The sequence below is a fragment of the Cornus florida genome, unplaced genomic scaffold (genome assembly GCF_030987335.1).
Source record: "Cornus florida cultivar Cherokee Brave unplaced genomic scaffold, ASM3098733v1 CherokeeBrave_3.0.0_Hap2_Chr09, whole genome shotgun sequence".
NCBI classification, from domain to species: domain Eukaryota; kingdom Viridiplantae; phylum Streptophyta; class Magnoliopsida; order Cornales; family Cornaceae; genus Cornus; species Cornus florida.
Genome location: NW_026775579.1, coordinates 89,413,935 through 89,426,713, shown reverse-complemented (window position 1 = coordinate 89,426,713; position 12,779 = coordinate 89,413,935). Strand labels below are relative to the sequence as shown.

The 12,779-nt window shown below is 36.0% G+C and overlaps 2 protein-coding genes and 1 pseudogene across 3 annotated transcripts; all 3 read left to right on the top strand.

Moving 5' to 3' along the window:
- The first annotated feature begins 813 nt into the window (after nucleotides 1–813).
- Nucleotides 814–4,672, top strand: LOC132275021 (1-aminocyclopropane-1-carboxylate oxidase homolog 1-like; annotated as a pseudogene).
- A 76-nt stretch (nucleotides 4,673–4,748) lies between these two features.
- On the top strand, nucleotides 4,749–7,331 carry LOC132275022 (1-aminocyclopropane-1-carboxylate oxidase homolog 1-like). Its single transcript, XM_059776399.1, has 3 exons — nucleotides 4,749–6,073; nucleotides 6,314–6,635; nucleotides 6,732–7,331. Exons 1-3 carry the CDS (start codon nucleotides 5,526–5,528, stop codon nucleotides 6,993–6,995), a joined length of 1,134 nt encoding a protein of 377 aa, XP_059632382.1. The 5' UTR covers nucleotides 4,749–5,525; the 3' UTR covers nucleotides 6,996–7,331.
- A 614-nt stretch (nucleotides 7,332–7,945) lies between these two features.
- LOC132275018 (deacetoxyvindoline 4-hydroxylase-like) lies at nucleotides 7,946–10,175 on the top strand. Of its 2 annotated transcripts, none has more exons than XM_059776397.1 (2): nucleotides 7,946–8,607; nucleotides 9,492–10,175. In XM_059776397.1, the coding sequence occupies exons 1-2, from the start codon at nucleotides 8,060–8,062 to the stop codon at nucleotides 9,958–9,960; spliced, it is 1,017 nt and encodes a 338-aa protein (XP_059632380.1). In that variant the 5' UTR covers nucleotides 7,946–8,059; the 3' UTR covers nucleotides 9,961–10,175. The 2 variants fall into 2 exon arrangements, with proteins under 2 accessions (XP_059632380.1, XP_059632381.1); XM_059776398.1 differs by lacking the exon at nucleotides 9,492–10,175 and adding an exon at nucleotides 8,776–8,990 and having other exon boundaries at nucleotides 7,960–8,607.
- The last annotated feature ends 2,604 nt before the right edge of the window (nucleotides 10,176–12,779 follow it).

Below are 12,779 nucleotides of genomic sequence, written 5' to 3'. Positions count from 1 at the left end.
GCCTTGGAGATTTTGAGGCCAGCTTAATTTGGTTACTTCTGGTTTGGCTTAAGGTTTACCAATAAATTCCTTCTCTTGGAATATGTGACCTGTTGTGTTATATAATTCTGTGGGATGCTTCATATTTCAACAACCTGAAAATCGTAGCTCTTCTGTACTGCAACTTCAAGTATGTTAAATTAAAGCAATAATATGAAACCTAGACACATTTCAATATTCATGATTTTATACCATTTGCTCTTTTCTGGTTGTAATCTCGAACGTTTTACAATCAAATGTTAGCCCTTACGTGATTTTTTTTTTTTTAAATTAGTGTATTTGAGTTTTGCCTTTTTGTGACTTGCAGGTTGTCCTGCATCTCTATCTAGATTTGTTACAATTTTCATTCTGGAAAATTCATGGGAGAATTGGTCGTGCAACCTACATCCTTTGTAATATTCCACTAGTCACCACTTGATTCCGTAGAAATCTCTTTCATGATCAAATCAGTGTAGTTGGATAGGTGCTTCTATTATTCACGCTCTCACACTGGAAGATTTTGATCAAGATCAAACTCTTGTCCAGTTCTATAGCATGGCAGACCATGCATTAGGGATCAATGGGTGTCTTTATACATTAATATTTCTTTGCTGTCCCGGAAGTGTTCATTACTCAACTTAATTTTTGCTCTTTTATATGCATCTCTTTCCTTTATACAACCTTTTACTTCTTGCTAACCCTTTGGTCATTTCACTGAATTACTGTGACACATCATTCCAAAGAAGGATGTAATTGTCGATTGAGATAGAAAGCATGGCCAACCACAGAGAGATTTTGAACCTCCATCTTGTATCTTCCTTGTCTTCACATGAAAGCTATTGTTGTTTTCATATTTCACATAAAGTTTAATTGCATTCCCATAGATTAATTATCTTCTTCCTAGAGAGTAGAAAATGGTGGTAACAAGCAATTCTGAAGTTCAGGCAGTAATCAAGCCCAACAACTATGACCGAAGAAGTGAACTCAAAGCTTTTGATGATACAAAAGCCGGTGTGAAGGGACTCGTAGATGCTGGGGTGGAGAAAATACCATATATATTTGTGGATCACCAAAATAAGCTTAAGGATGATGGATCAGGTTGTGGTAACTCCAAGTTCAGTATTCCAGTGATCGACTTCAAAGGCATCGACAAAGATACAGCTTTACGTGGTGAAATCATGAGCGAAGTTCGAGATGCTTGTGAGGAGTGGGGTTTATTTCGGGTGGTCAATCATGGAATTCCAGAAAGTGTTATGGATGAAATGATCAATGGGATACGTAGGTTTCATGAGCAGGACATTGAGGTCAAGAAACAATTCTTTTCTCGTGATTTAAAAAAAAAAATTGTACTTATTTTAGCAATTTTGATCTATATCAAGCACCAGCAGCTAACTGGAGGGATACTGTTGCTTTTGTCGTGGCTCCTCATCCACCTGATCCTCAAGAACTGCCTGTTGTTTGCAGGTATGATTGATATACCTTTTTAGTTAATTAGCCCAGTACACCTTGGGGTTTTCATTTTTTCTTCTGTACCAAAAGGAAAAAGGACTGAATGGTTTTTGATGGTAGATTTTGCAGGGATTTCTTAGGTTCTGGTTGGAGTTTGCCCATAAGCTTATTATTTTACTGGCAAACATGTTAAAAACAATGAAAAGGCATTTATCAATTTTCTACTTATGAACTAGATTAGTAGAAAAGTTTCACCATTGCAGTGTGTTTGGATAAGAATTTGGGGAAACCTCTCTTTTACTATTATTTTATCCTTTCCCACAACATGCCAAAAAATAATAAATAAAAAACTCTTGTACTACGAACATGTTTCTATTGGGCACGTTCATAGGTTTTCCCTGTTTGCAATCTGCATTTAGCATGGTAATGTATTTGCACTGCTTGAAGAAGATCAATATATCTTGATTCTTGAGTACTGTAACAATAGGATGCAAAAGTTATTCCAATTTCAGTACTATTTTAGGAGCTTTTCTTCTTAATTTCTGTTTGTCCCCAAGATTGTTTTATGTGAACTGGACTGGTGGCCTTCCACTGCTTTCTCACCCTTTTCTGCAGTCTGTATAATGTATGACCCCTATAAACATTCTGTAATGAATATTAATACCTACAGCTTCAGAAGAGAAGACCTATACGCCGGGATACGACATTGTCGGTACCCAATAATTTCTCCCATAAATGGTTTCATCCCTTTTCCTTCTCTCTTTTTATGCAATGCTGTCTCACAGATGTGCATCTACTGCTAGAATGACGTATATTTGTTTAACTTGCAGAGATGTATTGATCGATTACTCCAAGTATGTAATGCAATTGGGACTTACTCTATTTGAATTGCTCTCAGAGTCTATCGGGCTTAATTCTGATCACCTCAAAGATATGAATTGTGCTGAGGGACTTTTTGTCCTTGGCCAATACTACCCAGCATGCCCTGAACCAGAATTGACCTTTGGCACTAGCAAACATTCTGACAATGGCTTCCTTACCGTTCTCTTACAAGACCAAATGGGTGGGCTTCAAGTCCTTCATGAGAATCAATGGATTGATGTCCCTCCCTTGCCTGGAGCTCTTGTAGTGAACATTGCAGATCTTATACAGGCAAGTCTACCATATAACTTTATTATTTTTTATTTCTTATTTTTGCCTTTTCCCTTTTCTGCTTCAAAAGCATAGTTTCACATAAAAGCACATTAGAATACTCCAAAGAGGGAATCACTTGATGGGTTAAAAGTTTTCCATAACTCGAGACTAGCCGCTAGACTTCTGCCTCTTAACTGTTATGCATTGAGCATTTGGTGTGCAATAAGCATGCTATCTATCTACTTTTAAAATAGTAGAGTGCCAACTCAGCATAATAAAGTAGATAGATAATATGCATATATTAGATTATGTTATACGTGTGGAACTCATTTTTTCATTGTCTACTTTATTATTATATAATTAATTTAGAAGTGATGTAAGAGAGGAAGACAAAAACAAGGACAACCCATGATTAAACAATTGTGTCAAAACGGATAGATATACTCTAGCATTCTCCAACTGTGGACAAAATGTAATAGCGGACAACTGATGGGCCCAACAATTTTGCTACTTCACTTTTCACCTACACCGAGTTTCCTTCTCTCTACTTTATACAAATATCCTTTACTTTTGACTGTACCCGGATGCTCTTCGAGCATGTGGTGTGGGGCTAAAGGTTATCTATCTACTTTTTAAAAAATAGATTGCCACATAAGCTAAAAATTGGTGATGTGGTACTCTATTTTTTGTTATCCAATATGTTCCATGGTGTGAAACTCAATTATCTCATTATCTATTTATTATTTTGTTAATTTAATTTAAAAATTAAATAACAAATTTTAATTTTAATTTTATAATTTTTTGTCTTTTTTCCAACGGCTATAGAGATTAATGAAGGTGGAGGATCCATAGAGATGGATGTTAAAAAAATAATTGAGAGAGAATTATTGAAGATGAAAATTAGTATTTACAGAATAAATAATATAGCCATTTTAAAAGAGAGCCGTTTATTATCGTTTTAAAAGAGCCGTTGAAGTTGCTATTTATTTTTTACTTTCTATTTACAGATTCTTTGCGAATCCATACAAAACAGAGCAACTAATAAACAAAAGAAAGAAAATAATAAATATGGTCCAAACCATTCTCTGTCAGTAAAGAAGCCCATAGATAAGTCTTTGTGGGGGCCACAAAAAGGGCAATCAATTTTGAATGCAGACAGCCTCTCTCTCTCTCTCTCCCCCCGTTTCACAAATCTTCTCTACAATTTGATGCGCCCCAGATGCTCTTAGCTCTTCCAAGTGTGAGACTATCTTAATGCATTTACACTAAGCTTGTATAGTGGTACTTAGAGTTTCTCCTAAGTATCATGTGCAATCATTCGTATCATTTGAATTCTTATAAATGCTTCAAGCTAGAAACTTGCATGTTCAGATGGTGTATAACCTGTTTTTGGACAATATACGCCCCGTATCAGAAGTAATTCAGTTTCTTTCCTCTTTCAAATTGTTATCATTTTTACTACTGCTCACTTTAAATACAATTTTCGTCTCCAAGAAAAAACTTTAAAGCAGTTATTCACAATATCAATGACAATTGTAATTAACAACACCGTTGTTATCATTTTTTTTTTGTTTTTGTTTTCATGTTTGTGCAGCTCATCACCGATGACAAGTTCAAAAGTGTAAATCACAGAGTACTTGCCAAAAAAATTGGCCCTAGAATTTCAGTGGCAAGTTTTTTCCGAACACATTATCAGAAAGGGCTTACATGTAGAGTGTATGGACCAATCAAGGAGTTGATATCAGAAGAAAACCCCTCAATCTACAGGGAGACCACTGTAAAAGAGTACCTCGCACACTTCTTACAGAAGGGGCTTGATGGAACCTCTAAACTATCACATTTCAAGTTGCATAATTAGGCCCTTGGAGATTGATTCTGGCTGGCTCATGGTTTGAGTTATGGACCATATGGTTAATCAATTATCTCCCTCCCTTGAACCTTACTTGTGGTCTAAGATGTGTCAAAAAACAAAAAAATTCAAAATTAGAATAGCCAAGCATGTATGTCAATGATACGAAAATCAAGACTCTTTTATGTATTACAGTTATATGTACTGATATTAAGAGCTTCAGTATAATGCTTGCTTGTAGTAATTCTAGGCTTCTATGCAGCGAAGGAAGCAAATAGCTCATGAAGCATAGTCGAATTCGTTTAGACCTCCAACAAAAATTCCGAAACATTGATCAGTTCACGTGTCTACTAAGGATATTAATTATTTGGTGGTTGACTGATTCTCTCCATTAATTTAAGGAGGTATCTCTTTCCCCTCTTATACAACCATCTTTCTGACCTAAATTCTAATTATAACATTCCACATTTCACCACTTTATTCAATACAACTTTCTTTCGTGATCAAGTGTAGTTGAATAAGTGCTTCTATGATTGAAGCTCTCATATAATCGTATTAGATGATTCATTTTTATTTTTATTGTTTTCAATATAAAAGAGGCCTTTAATATATAGTATATTAATAATTAATAATATATATTTAATTTATATATATATATTTCCCTCTTGTAACAGGTTAGTATAGATAACAAAAATAGAACATTTTTCAATTTTATCAATATAATAAATGTTCAAGTCTTTCCCGAGCCAACAATGACAATGGCTCATGAACTGTAAATCCAACTTTTGTATCAGCATCTTTTGTAGGCTGTTGATGTTCACGTTTCTCTTGTAATTTTATTTGACAAATGAATTTAAAAACTGAAATCTCAAAATGCCGTCTTCAGATCATTGAAGAATAATTTTTTTTTTGTAAAGGACAAAACGGTTCATGTCTAGGAGGAAACTAAGAATTAATATAATAAAATTAAAAGTGATGCAATTGTTAATTGAAATCCATGGCCTACCTCCATGGAGTTAAACTAATATCCTACATAATTGCACTTTGTACAACATTGTCTTCCTAGAGAAAGAAAATGGTGACCACAACAAGCACACGTGAAGTTGAGGCCATAGCTATGGCTGAATATGATCGGAAAAGTGAGTTAAAAGCTTTTGATGATTCAAAAACAGGTGTGAAGGGACTAGTAGATGCTGGGGTGACCAAGCTCCCTCGTATATTTGTCCATGATCAGAAAATTAAACTTCCAGGGAAGTCTGATTGCGGCAATTCCCAGTTCAGTATTCCAACGATAGACTTGGAAAGCATGAACAAGGATGCAGCTCTACATGGTGAAATTGTGGAAAAAGTTAGAGCTGCTTCAGAGAAGTGGGGTTTCTTTCAGGTGGTCAATCATAGAATTCCGGTCAGTGTCATGGACGAAATGATTGATGGGGTACGCAGGTTTCATGAGCAAGATACTGAGGTGAAGAAGCAATTCTATTCGCGTGATTTGACTAGAAGGTTTGTATACAATAGCAATATTGGTCTGTATCAAGCACCAGCAGCAAACTGGAGGGACTCCATTTATTGTGTTTTGGCTCCTCAACCACCTGACCCTTCAGAACTGCCCGTAGTGTGCGGGTATGTTATCAATTAGAGCAATATTTGTATATGTATGACAACAAATTTTCCAGTCCTAACCACGTTTGATTAGGCTTTTTTTCCGGCCTTTATCTTTTATTTTGGGAATTTCCTTTAAACTAGCTGATCTTTCCCTTCAAAAATCAACAAAATCGACAATCACTAGCCCTGTTTTTCTATACTTCTACTGCCAAAGTTATTCATTTTCGTTGGTCCATGTGTCAATTTATGTAATTGCAGAGATATAATGATGGAGTACTTCAAGAACGTAATGAGATTGGGACTTACTCTGTTGGAATTGCTTTCCAAGGCACTTGGGATTGACCCAAATCACTTGAAAGACATGGATTGTGCTGAGGGGCTATTCTTCACCGGCCATTACTACCCGGCATGCCCTGAACCTGAATTGACATTGGGCACTGGCAGCCATACTGATGCTGGCTTCATTACAATACTTCTACAGGACCAATTGGGTGGCCTTCAAGTCCTTCGAGATGATCAATGGGTTGATGTCCCTCCCTTGCCTGGAGCTCTTGTGGTAAATATTGGAGATTTTCTACAGGCAAGTCTATGTAATAGTATATTTCGCGTACTCATACATATTACTAATGCAGCTCATCATGTTGTTTCATTTGCTTTTATGACTCTATTTGTGCAGCTCACTACCAATGACAGGTTCAAGAGTGTCAATCACAGAGTGCTTGCCAACAAGTTAGGCCCAAGAATTTCAGTGGGTTGTTTTTTCAGATCACATTTAGGAGAAGAGACTACATCAAGAGTTTATGGGCCAATCAAGGAGTTGCTGTCACAAGATAACCCCCCAATCTACCGGGACACTACCACTAAAGAGTACCTCGCACACTACTTAAAGAAAGGGCTCGATGGATCCCCTGCACTGTCACATTTCAAGTTGTGCAAGTAGGCCTTGGAGATTTAGAAGCCAGCTTAGTTTGGTTACTTCTGGTTTGGCTTAATGTTTACCAATAAATTCCTTCTCCTTGGATGTGTGACCTGATGTATCATATATTACGTGGGATGCTTCATATTTCTACAATCTGGAAATCGTAGCTTTTCTGTACTGCAACTTTAAGTATGTTTAATTAAAGCAATCATTTGAAACCTAGAAGTTTATGTCACCTAGACATATTTCAATATTCATGATTTTATGCCATTTTATCTTTTCTGTTTGTAATCTCGAACTTTTTACAATCAAATGTACGCCCTTGGGTGAAAAAAAGAAGAAGAAAAAGTCAATGTAGTTGAGAATTGCCTTTTTTGTGACTTGCTAGTTGTCCTGTATCTCTAACTAGATTTGTTACAATATCCATTTTGGAATATCCATGGTAGAATTGTTCATGCAACCTATAACCTTTATAACGTTCAACAAGTCACCACTTGATTCCATAGAAATTTCTTTCTGGATCAAATCAGTGTAGTTGTATACGTACTTCTATTATTGATGCTCTCACCATGGATGTTGAGACATCTTTTTTGTTAAACACGTAATTGTTGTCACATGTATCTAAAGGTTTGGAGCTCATAAATATTTATGATCGAGATCAAAGTCTTGTTCGGTTCTAGGAGCTTAACAAAACAACAGTGATCAGCAAACCTGCATAGGATCAGTGAGTGTATTTTTACAGTAATATGTCTCTTCTGTCCTTGAGTTGTTTATCACTCAAACTTATTATTGCTCTTTTATATGCATCACTTTCCTTTATACAAGAAAATAAAATAGAACATTTTTTTTATGTTTATACAACCTTTTACTCCTTGCAACCCTTTGGTCATTTCACTGAATTACCATGACACATCATTCCAAAGAAGGATGTAGTTGTCGATTGAGAAAGAAAGCATGGCCAACCACACAAATTTTGAACCTCCACCTTGTATCTTCCTTATCTCCACCGGAAAGCAAATGTCGTTTTCATATTTCACAAACAGTTTAATTGCATTCCCATAGATTAATTATCTTCTTCCTAGAAAATGGTGGTAACAAGCAATTCTGAAGTTCAGGCAGTAGTCAAGCCCAACAACTATGACCAAAGAAGTGAACTAAAAGCTTTTGATGATACAAAAACCGGTGTGAAGGGACTCGTAGATGATGGGGTGGAGAAAATACCATATATATTTGTGGATCACCAAAATAAGATTAATGATGATGGGCCAGGTTCTGGTAACTCCAAGTTTAGTATTCCAGTGATCGACTTCAGAGGCATCGACAAGGATGCAGCTTTACGTGGTGAAATCATGGCCAAAATTCGAGATGCTTGTGAGGAGTGGGGTTTCTTTCAGGTGGTCAATCATGGAATTCCAGAAAGTGTTATGGATGAAATGATCAATGGGATACGCAGGTTTCATGAGCAGGACATTGAGGTCAGGAAACAATTGTATTCTCGTGATATCACAAGAAATTGTACTTATTTTAGCAACTTTGATTTGTATCAAGCACCAGCAGCTAACTGGAGGGATACTGTTGCTTTTGTCATGGCCCCTCATCCACCTGACCCTCAAGAACTGCCTGTTGTTTGTAGGTATGTTTGATATGTACTTATTAGTTGATTAGCCCAGTACACCTTGGGGTCATGAAATTAATCACATGCCTTGTCTTAATTATGAAATTATGTAACTAAAATTTTTCATTTTTTCTTCTCTACCAAAAGGAAAAAGGACTGAATGGTTTGTGATGCTAGATTTTGCAGGGATTTCTTAGGTTCCGGTTGTAGTTTGCCTATAAACTTACTAGTTTACTGGCAAACATGGAGAACAACATTAGTTATGAACAACTGTTTATCAGAAGAAAAGTTTCACCATTCCAGTGTGTTTGGATAAGCATTTGGGGAAAAGTCTTTCTTGGACTATTATTTTATCCTTTCCCACAACATGCCAAAGAAAAATAAAGAAACATCTTCTGGTACTAGCATGTTTCTATTGAGCATGTTCATAGATTTTCCCTGTTTTCAATCTGCATATAGCATGGTAACGAAATTTTTATTTGCACTGCTTGATGAAGATCTATATATCTTGAGTATTGTAACATTAGGAAGCAAAAGTTACTCTAATTTCCATCATACTATTTTAGGGTTTTTTCTTCTTAATTTCTGTTTGTCCACAATAATATGTTACATGAATCGGACTCATGACCTTCCACTACTTCTCACCCTTTTCTGCAGTATCCACTTAATGTATGACCCCTATTTGCATTAACATTCTGTAATTATTATTTTTGGCCACCTTTATTTGGTTTCCCTCCTTTTCCTTCTTACCCTTTTTATGCAATGCTGTCTCACAGCCATATGTGCATCCAGTAAATTATCAAAATTAAGAGCATTTTAATTTATTCAATGACGTGGCCAAACACATACTTGTTATCTCATGTAATAAATATATGTGATACTCGCTCCAAATAAACTTGCAGAGATATATTGATTGATTACTCCAAGCATGTAATGAAAATGGGGCTTACTCTATTTGAATTGCTCTCGGAGTCTCTTGGGCTTAATTCTGATCACCTCATAAGTATGAATTGTGCCGAGGGGCTTTTGGTCCTTGGCCATTACTACCCAGCATGCCCTGAACCAGAATTGACTTTTGGCACTACCAAACATGCTGACAATGGCTTCCTTACTGTACTTCTACAAGACCAAATGGGTGGGCTTCAAGTCCTTCATGAAAACCAATGGGTTGATGTCCCTCCCTTGCCTGGAGCTCTTGTAGTGAACATTGCAGATCTTATACAGGCAAGTCTATGTTGTACTAAGCTTAATATGCCATATAACTTGACTTCTTTTTTCTTTTTCTTTTTTTTTACCTTTTTATTTTATTTTATTTTATTTATCATCTTTACTAATGCTCCCTTTAAAAATTGTTATTCACATTATCAATAACAATTGTAGCTAACCAGACTGTCTTATTTGTTTTCATGTTTGTTTTTGTGCCGCTTATCACTAATGACTAGTTCAAAAGTGTTAATCACAGAGTACTGGCAAAAAAAATTGGCCCTAGAATTTCAGTGGCTAGTTTTTTCAGAACACATCGTCAAAAAGGGCTTCCACCGGGAGTGTATGGACCAATCGAGGAGTTAGTATCAGAAGAAAACCCCTCAATCTACAGGGAGACCACTGTAAAAGAGTATCTCGAGCACTACTTCCAGAAAGGACTCGATGGAACCTCTGCACTATCACATTTCAAGTTGCATAATTAGTGTAACGACTCTAACTGATGCCAAAATTTTTAAAAAATTTTTTAGCAGGACCTTCACTAAAAATCGTCTTACAACAATCTGTTTAAAAGCATTTTTAACCTGTCCTAACACAATAAACATCTAATACATTCCATGGTGGTATAACCACATATTATATCATCCAAGAATCATAATTACAGTCCCAAAATACAATATTAAGATCAAATGTTTATATTTTACAAACCCATAGGTATAATCATAATATTCAAAGTCCATAAGTCATCGTACAAAGTACATTATGCTTAATCTTACAAAAATAGAGTGACCCAAGTACAAAAACAACAAAATAAGCTCCTAATCCATACTAAGTCTGTGATAGAATGTCATCCGTCACTTATTTCTCGTTTCTTGTAAAAAATGTTAAATAAAAGGGGTGAGCAAAATTGCTCAGTAGGTGGTACCTAAGACACACCTCTTGTGTCTCCGTGAATCCAAACAGGGAATAGGGGAATAGGAATTTGGGGTCATGCAAAGCCAGGAAAACATAATATCAATTCTAAGTTCAAAGCAAATATCTCATGCCATGAATGCAATGTTATGCATGTCACTCTCCAATTTCAGAAAAATATCATCACTTCACAAACTGTTAATATAACCAGCCCTTTGGTGACTCCGCAGCGACACGAGAGAAGGATTGGCTACTGTCTCTGACCTTTGGTACCTTCGCAATGTCATTTGGAGCCCAGATAGTTCAACCACGCTAGGGCAATCTCTCTAGTTCCCTCTAGGCTATATTAACACACCGGCCCTTTGGTGACTCCGCGGCGACTGAGTTTTTCTAAAAAAAAACCATTTTATCAAATTCTCCCCAAAATCCCCTTTTAATTTCATATCAAAACACTTTCCCTTTTCTTTCATGCCCAATGCTTATGTGCATATATGGAACTGGAGAGAATTTTTGACGCACAATTAACAAGCTTTCACATAAATTTCTAACAAATTAATTAACATGGAAAACTAACACATTAAGCATGTTTTAATTTTATTTTATTTCATTTCATTATTATTATTATTATTATTATTATTATACAATTCAATTAAATACACATTATAATTCAATTAAATACACCTTCTCACATATTTCATATATACAATTAAGTCACTTTAAGGAACAATTATCACAATATAGCATGCTAGAATACTAATAAGATACTAATCAAGAAAAATTAATTCACAAAGGAACAATCATCACAATTTAGCATGCTAGGACACTAATCAAGAATAATTAATTCACAAAGGAACAAGATTGTAGGAATTAGAGACCCCTACCTCTATTATATGCAAAACCCCCAATTTTCACCTCAAATCCTCAAAATGGGTCAAGATTTTCGGGCTTCTTAGGTTGCTCAAAACTGAAATTGCTGGTACACTCGTGTAGAGCTCGCTGTGCTCTCCGTTTTGCCACAAACGGCACTCAAAATCACTAAGTATCAAAAGAGGAATCAAGCTTCTGTAACGACCCTAAACTAAAACCATTTATACAAAAATTTCGGCATGACCTCCCCTAAAAGTGGTCCTTCAACAACCTGTCCCAACACATAGTAAAATTAATATACTCCAACATCCCATTCATCACACCTCAACATAGTTCCTTTCATGGTGGAACATCCACACACCAAATAATCTAAATTATCATAATTACAGTCCCAAAATATAGTTACAATAACAAGAGTTTCACGAATCTCTATACCAAATATAACAAACTAAGATTTTACAAAAATATGGGACTTAGTACACAAAATGGCAAAAAGTCTTCTAATCCAAATTAGCCCTGTAGTGGAACGTCATCCGCCACTTCTTTTCCGTTTCTTGGAAAACATTTATTAAATAATAGGGTGAGCAAGTTGCTCAGTAGGTAGTACCTAAGACACACCTCTTGTGTCCCCGTGAATCCAAACAAAGAATAGGACAATAGGAATTTGGGGTCATGCAAAGCCAGGAAAACACAATATCAATTCTAAGTTCAAACCAAATAAATTTCGTGCCATGAATGCAATGTTATGCATGTCACTCCCCATTTTCAGAAAATATCATTACTTCACAAACTGTTAATATAACCCGCCCTTTGGTGACTCCGCAGCGACACGAGAGAAGGATTGGCTACTGTCCCTGACCTTTCGTACCCCCACAACGTCATTTGGGGCCCAGGTAGCTCAACCACGCTAGGGCAATCTCCCTAGTTCCCTCTAGGCTATATTAACACACCGGTCCTTTGGTGACTCCGCGGCGACCGGGTTTTTTTCAAAAGCCGATTCATCAAATTCTCTCCAAAATCCCCTTTTTTCTTTTATTTCAAAACACTTTCCCTTTTCTTTCATGCCCAATGCTTGTGTGCATATATGGAAATGGAGAGAATTTTTTTAACGCACAATTTACAAGCTTTTACATAATTTCTGACAAATTAATTGGCATAGAAAACTAACACATTAAGCATATTTTTATTTTATTTTCTTTCATTTTATT

Excerpts from the sequence above, each read along its gene's own strand:
- LOC132275022 (XM_059776399.1), top strand. The coding sequence starts at position 5,526 with ATGGTGACCACAACAAGCACACGTGAAGTTGAGGCCATAGCTATGGCT. Across the intron at positions 6,074-6,313 it reads GAACTGCCCGTAGTGTGCGG|AGATATAATGATGGAGTACT; the intron begins GTATGTTATCAA and ends ATGTAATTGCAG. Across the intron at positions 6,636-6,731 it reads ATATTGGAGATTTTCTACAG|CTCACTACCAATGACAGGTT; the intron begins GCAAGTCTATGT and ends CTATTTGTGCAG.
- LOC132275018 (XM_059776397.1), top strand. The coding sequence starts at position 8,060 with ATGGTGGTAACAAGCAATTCTGAAGTTCAGGCAGTAGTCAAGCCCAAC. Across the intron at positions 8,608-9,491 it reads GAACTGCCTGTTGTTTGTAG|AGATATATTGATTGATTACT; the intron begins GTATGTTTGATA and ends ATAAACTTGCAG.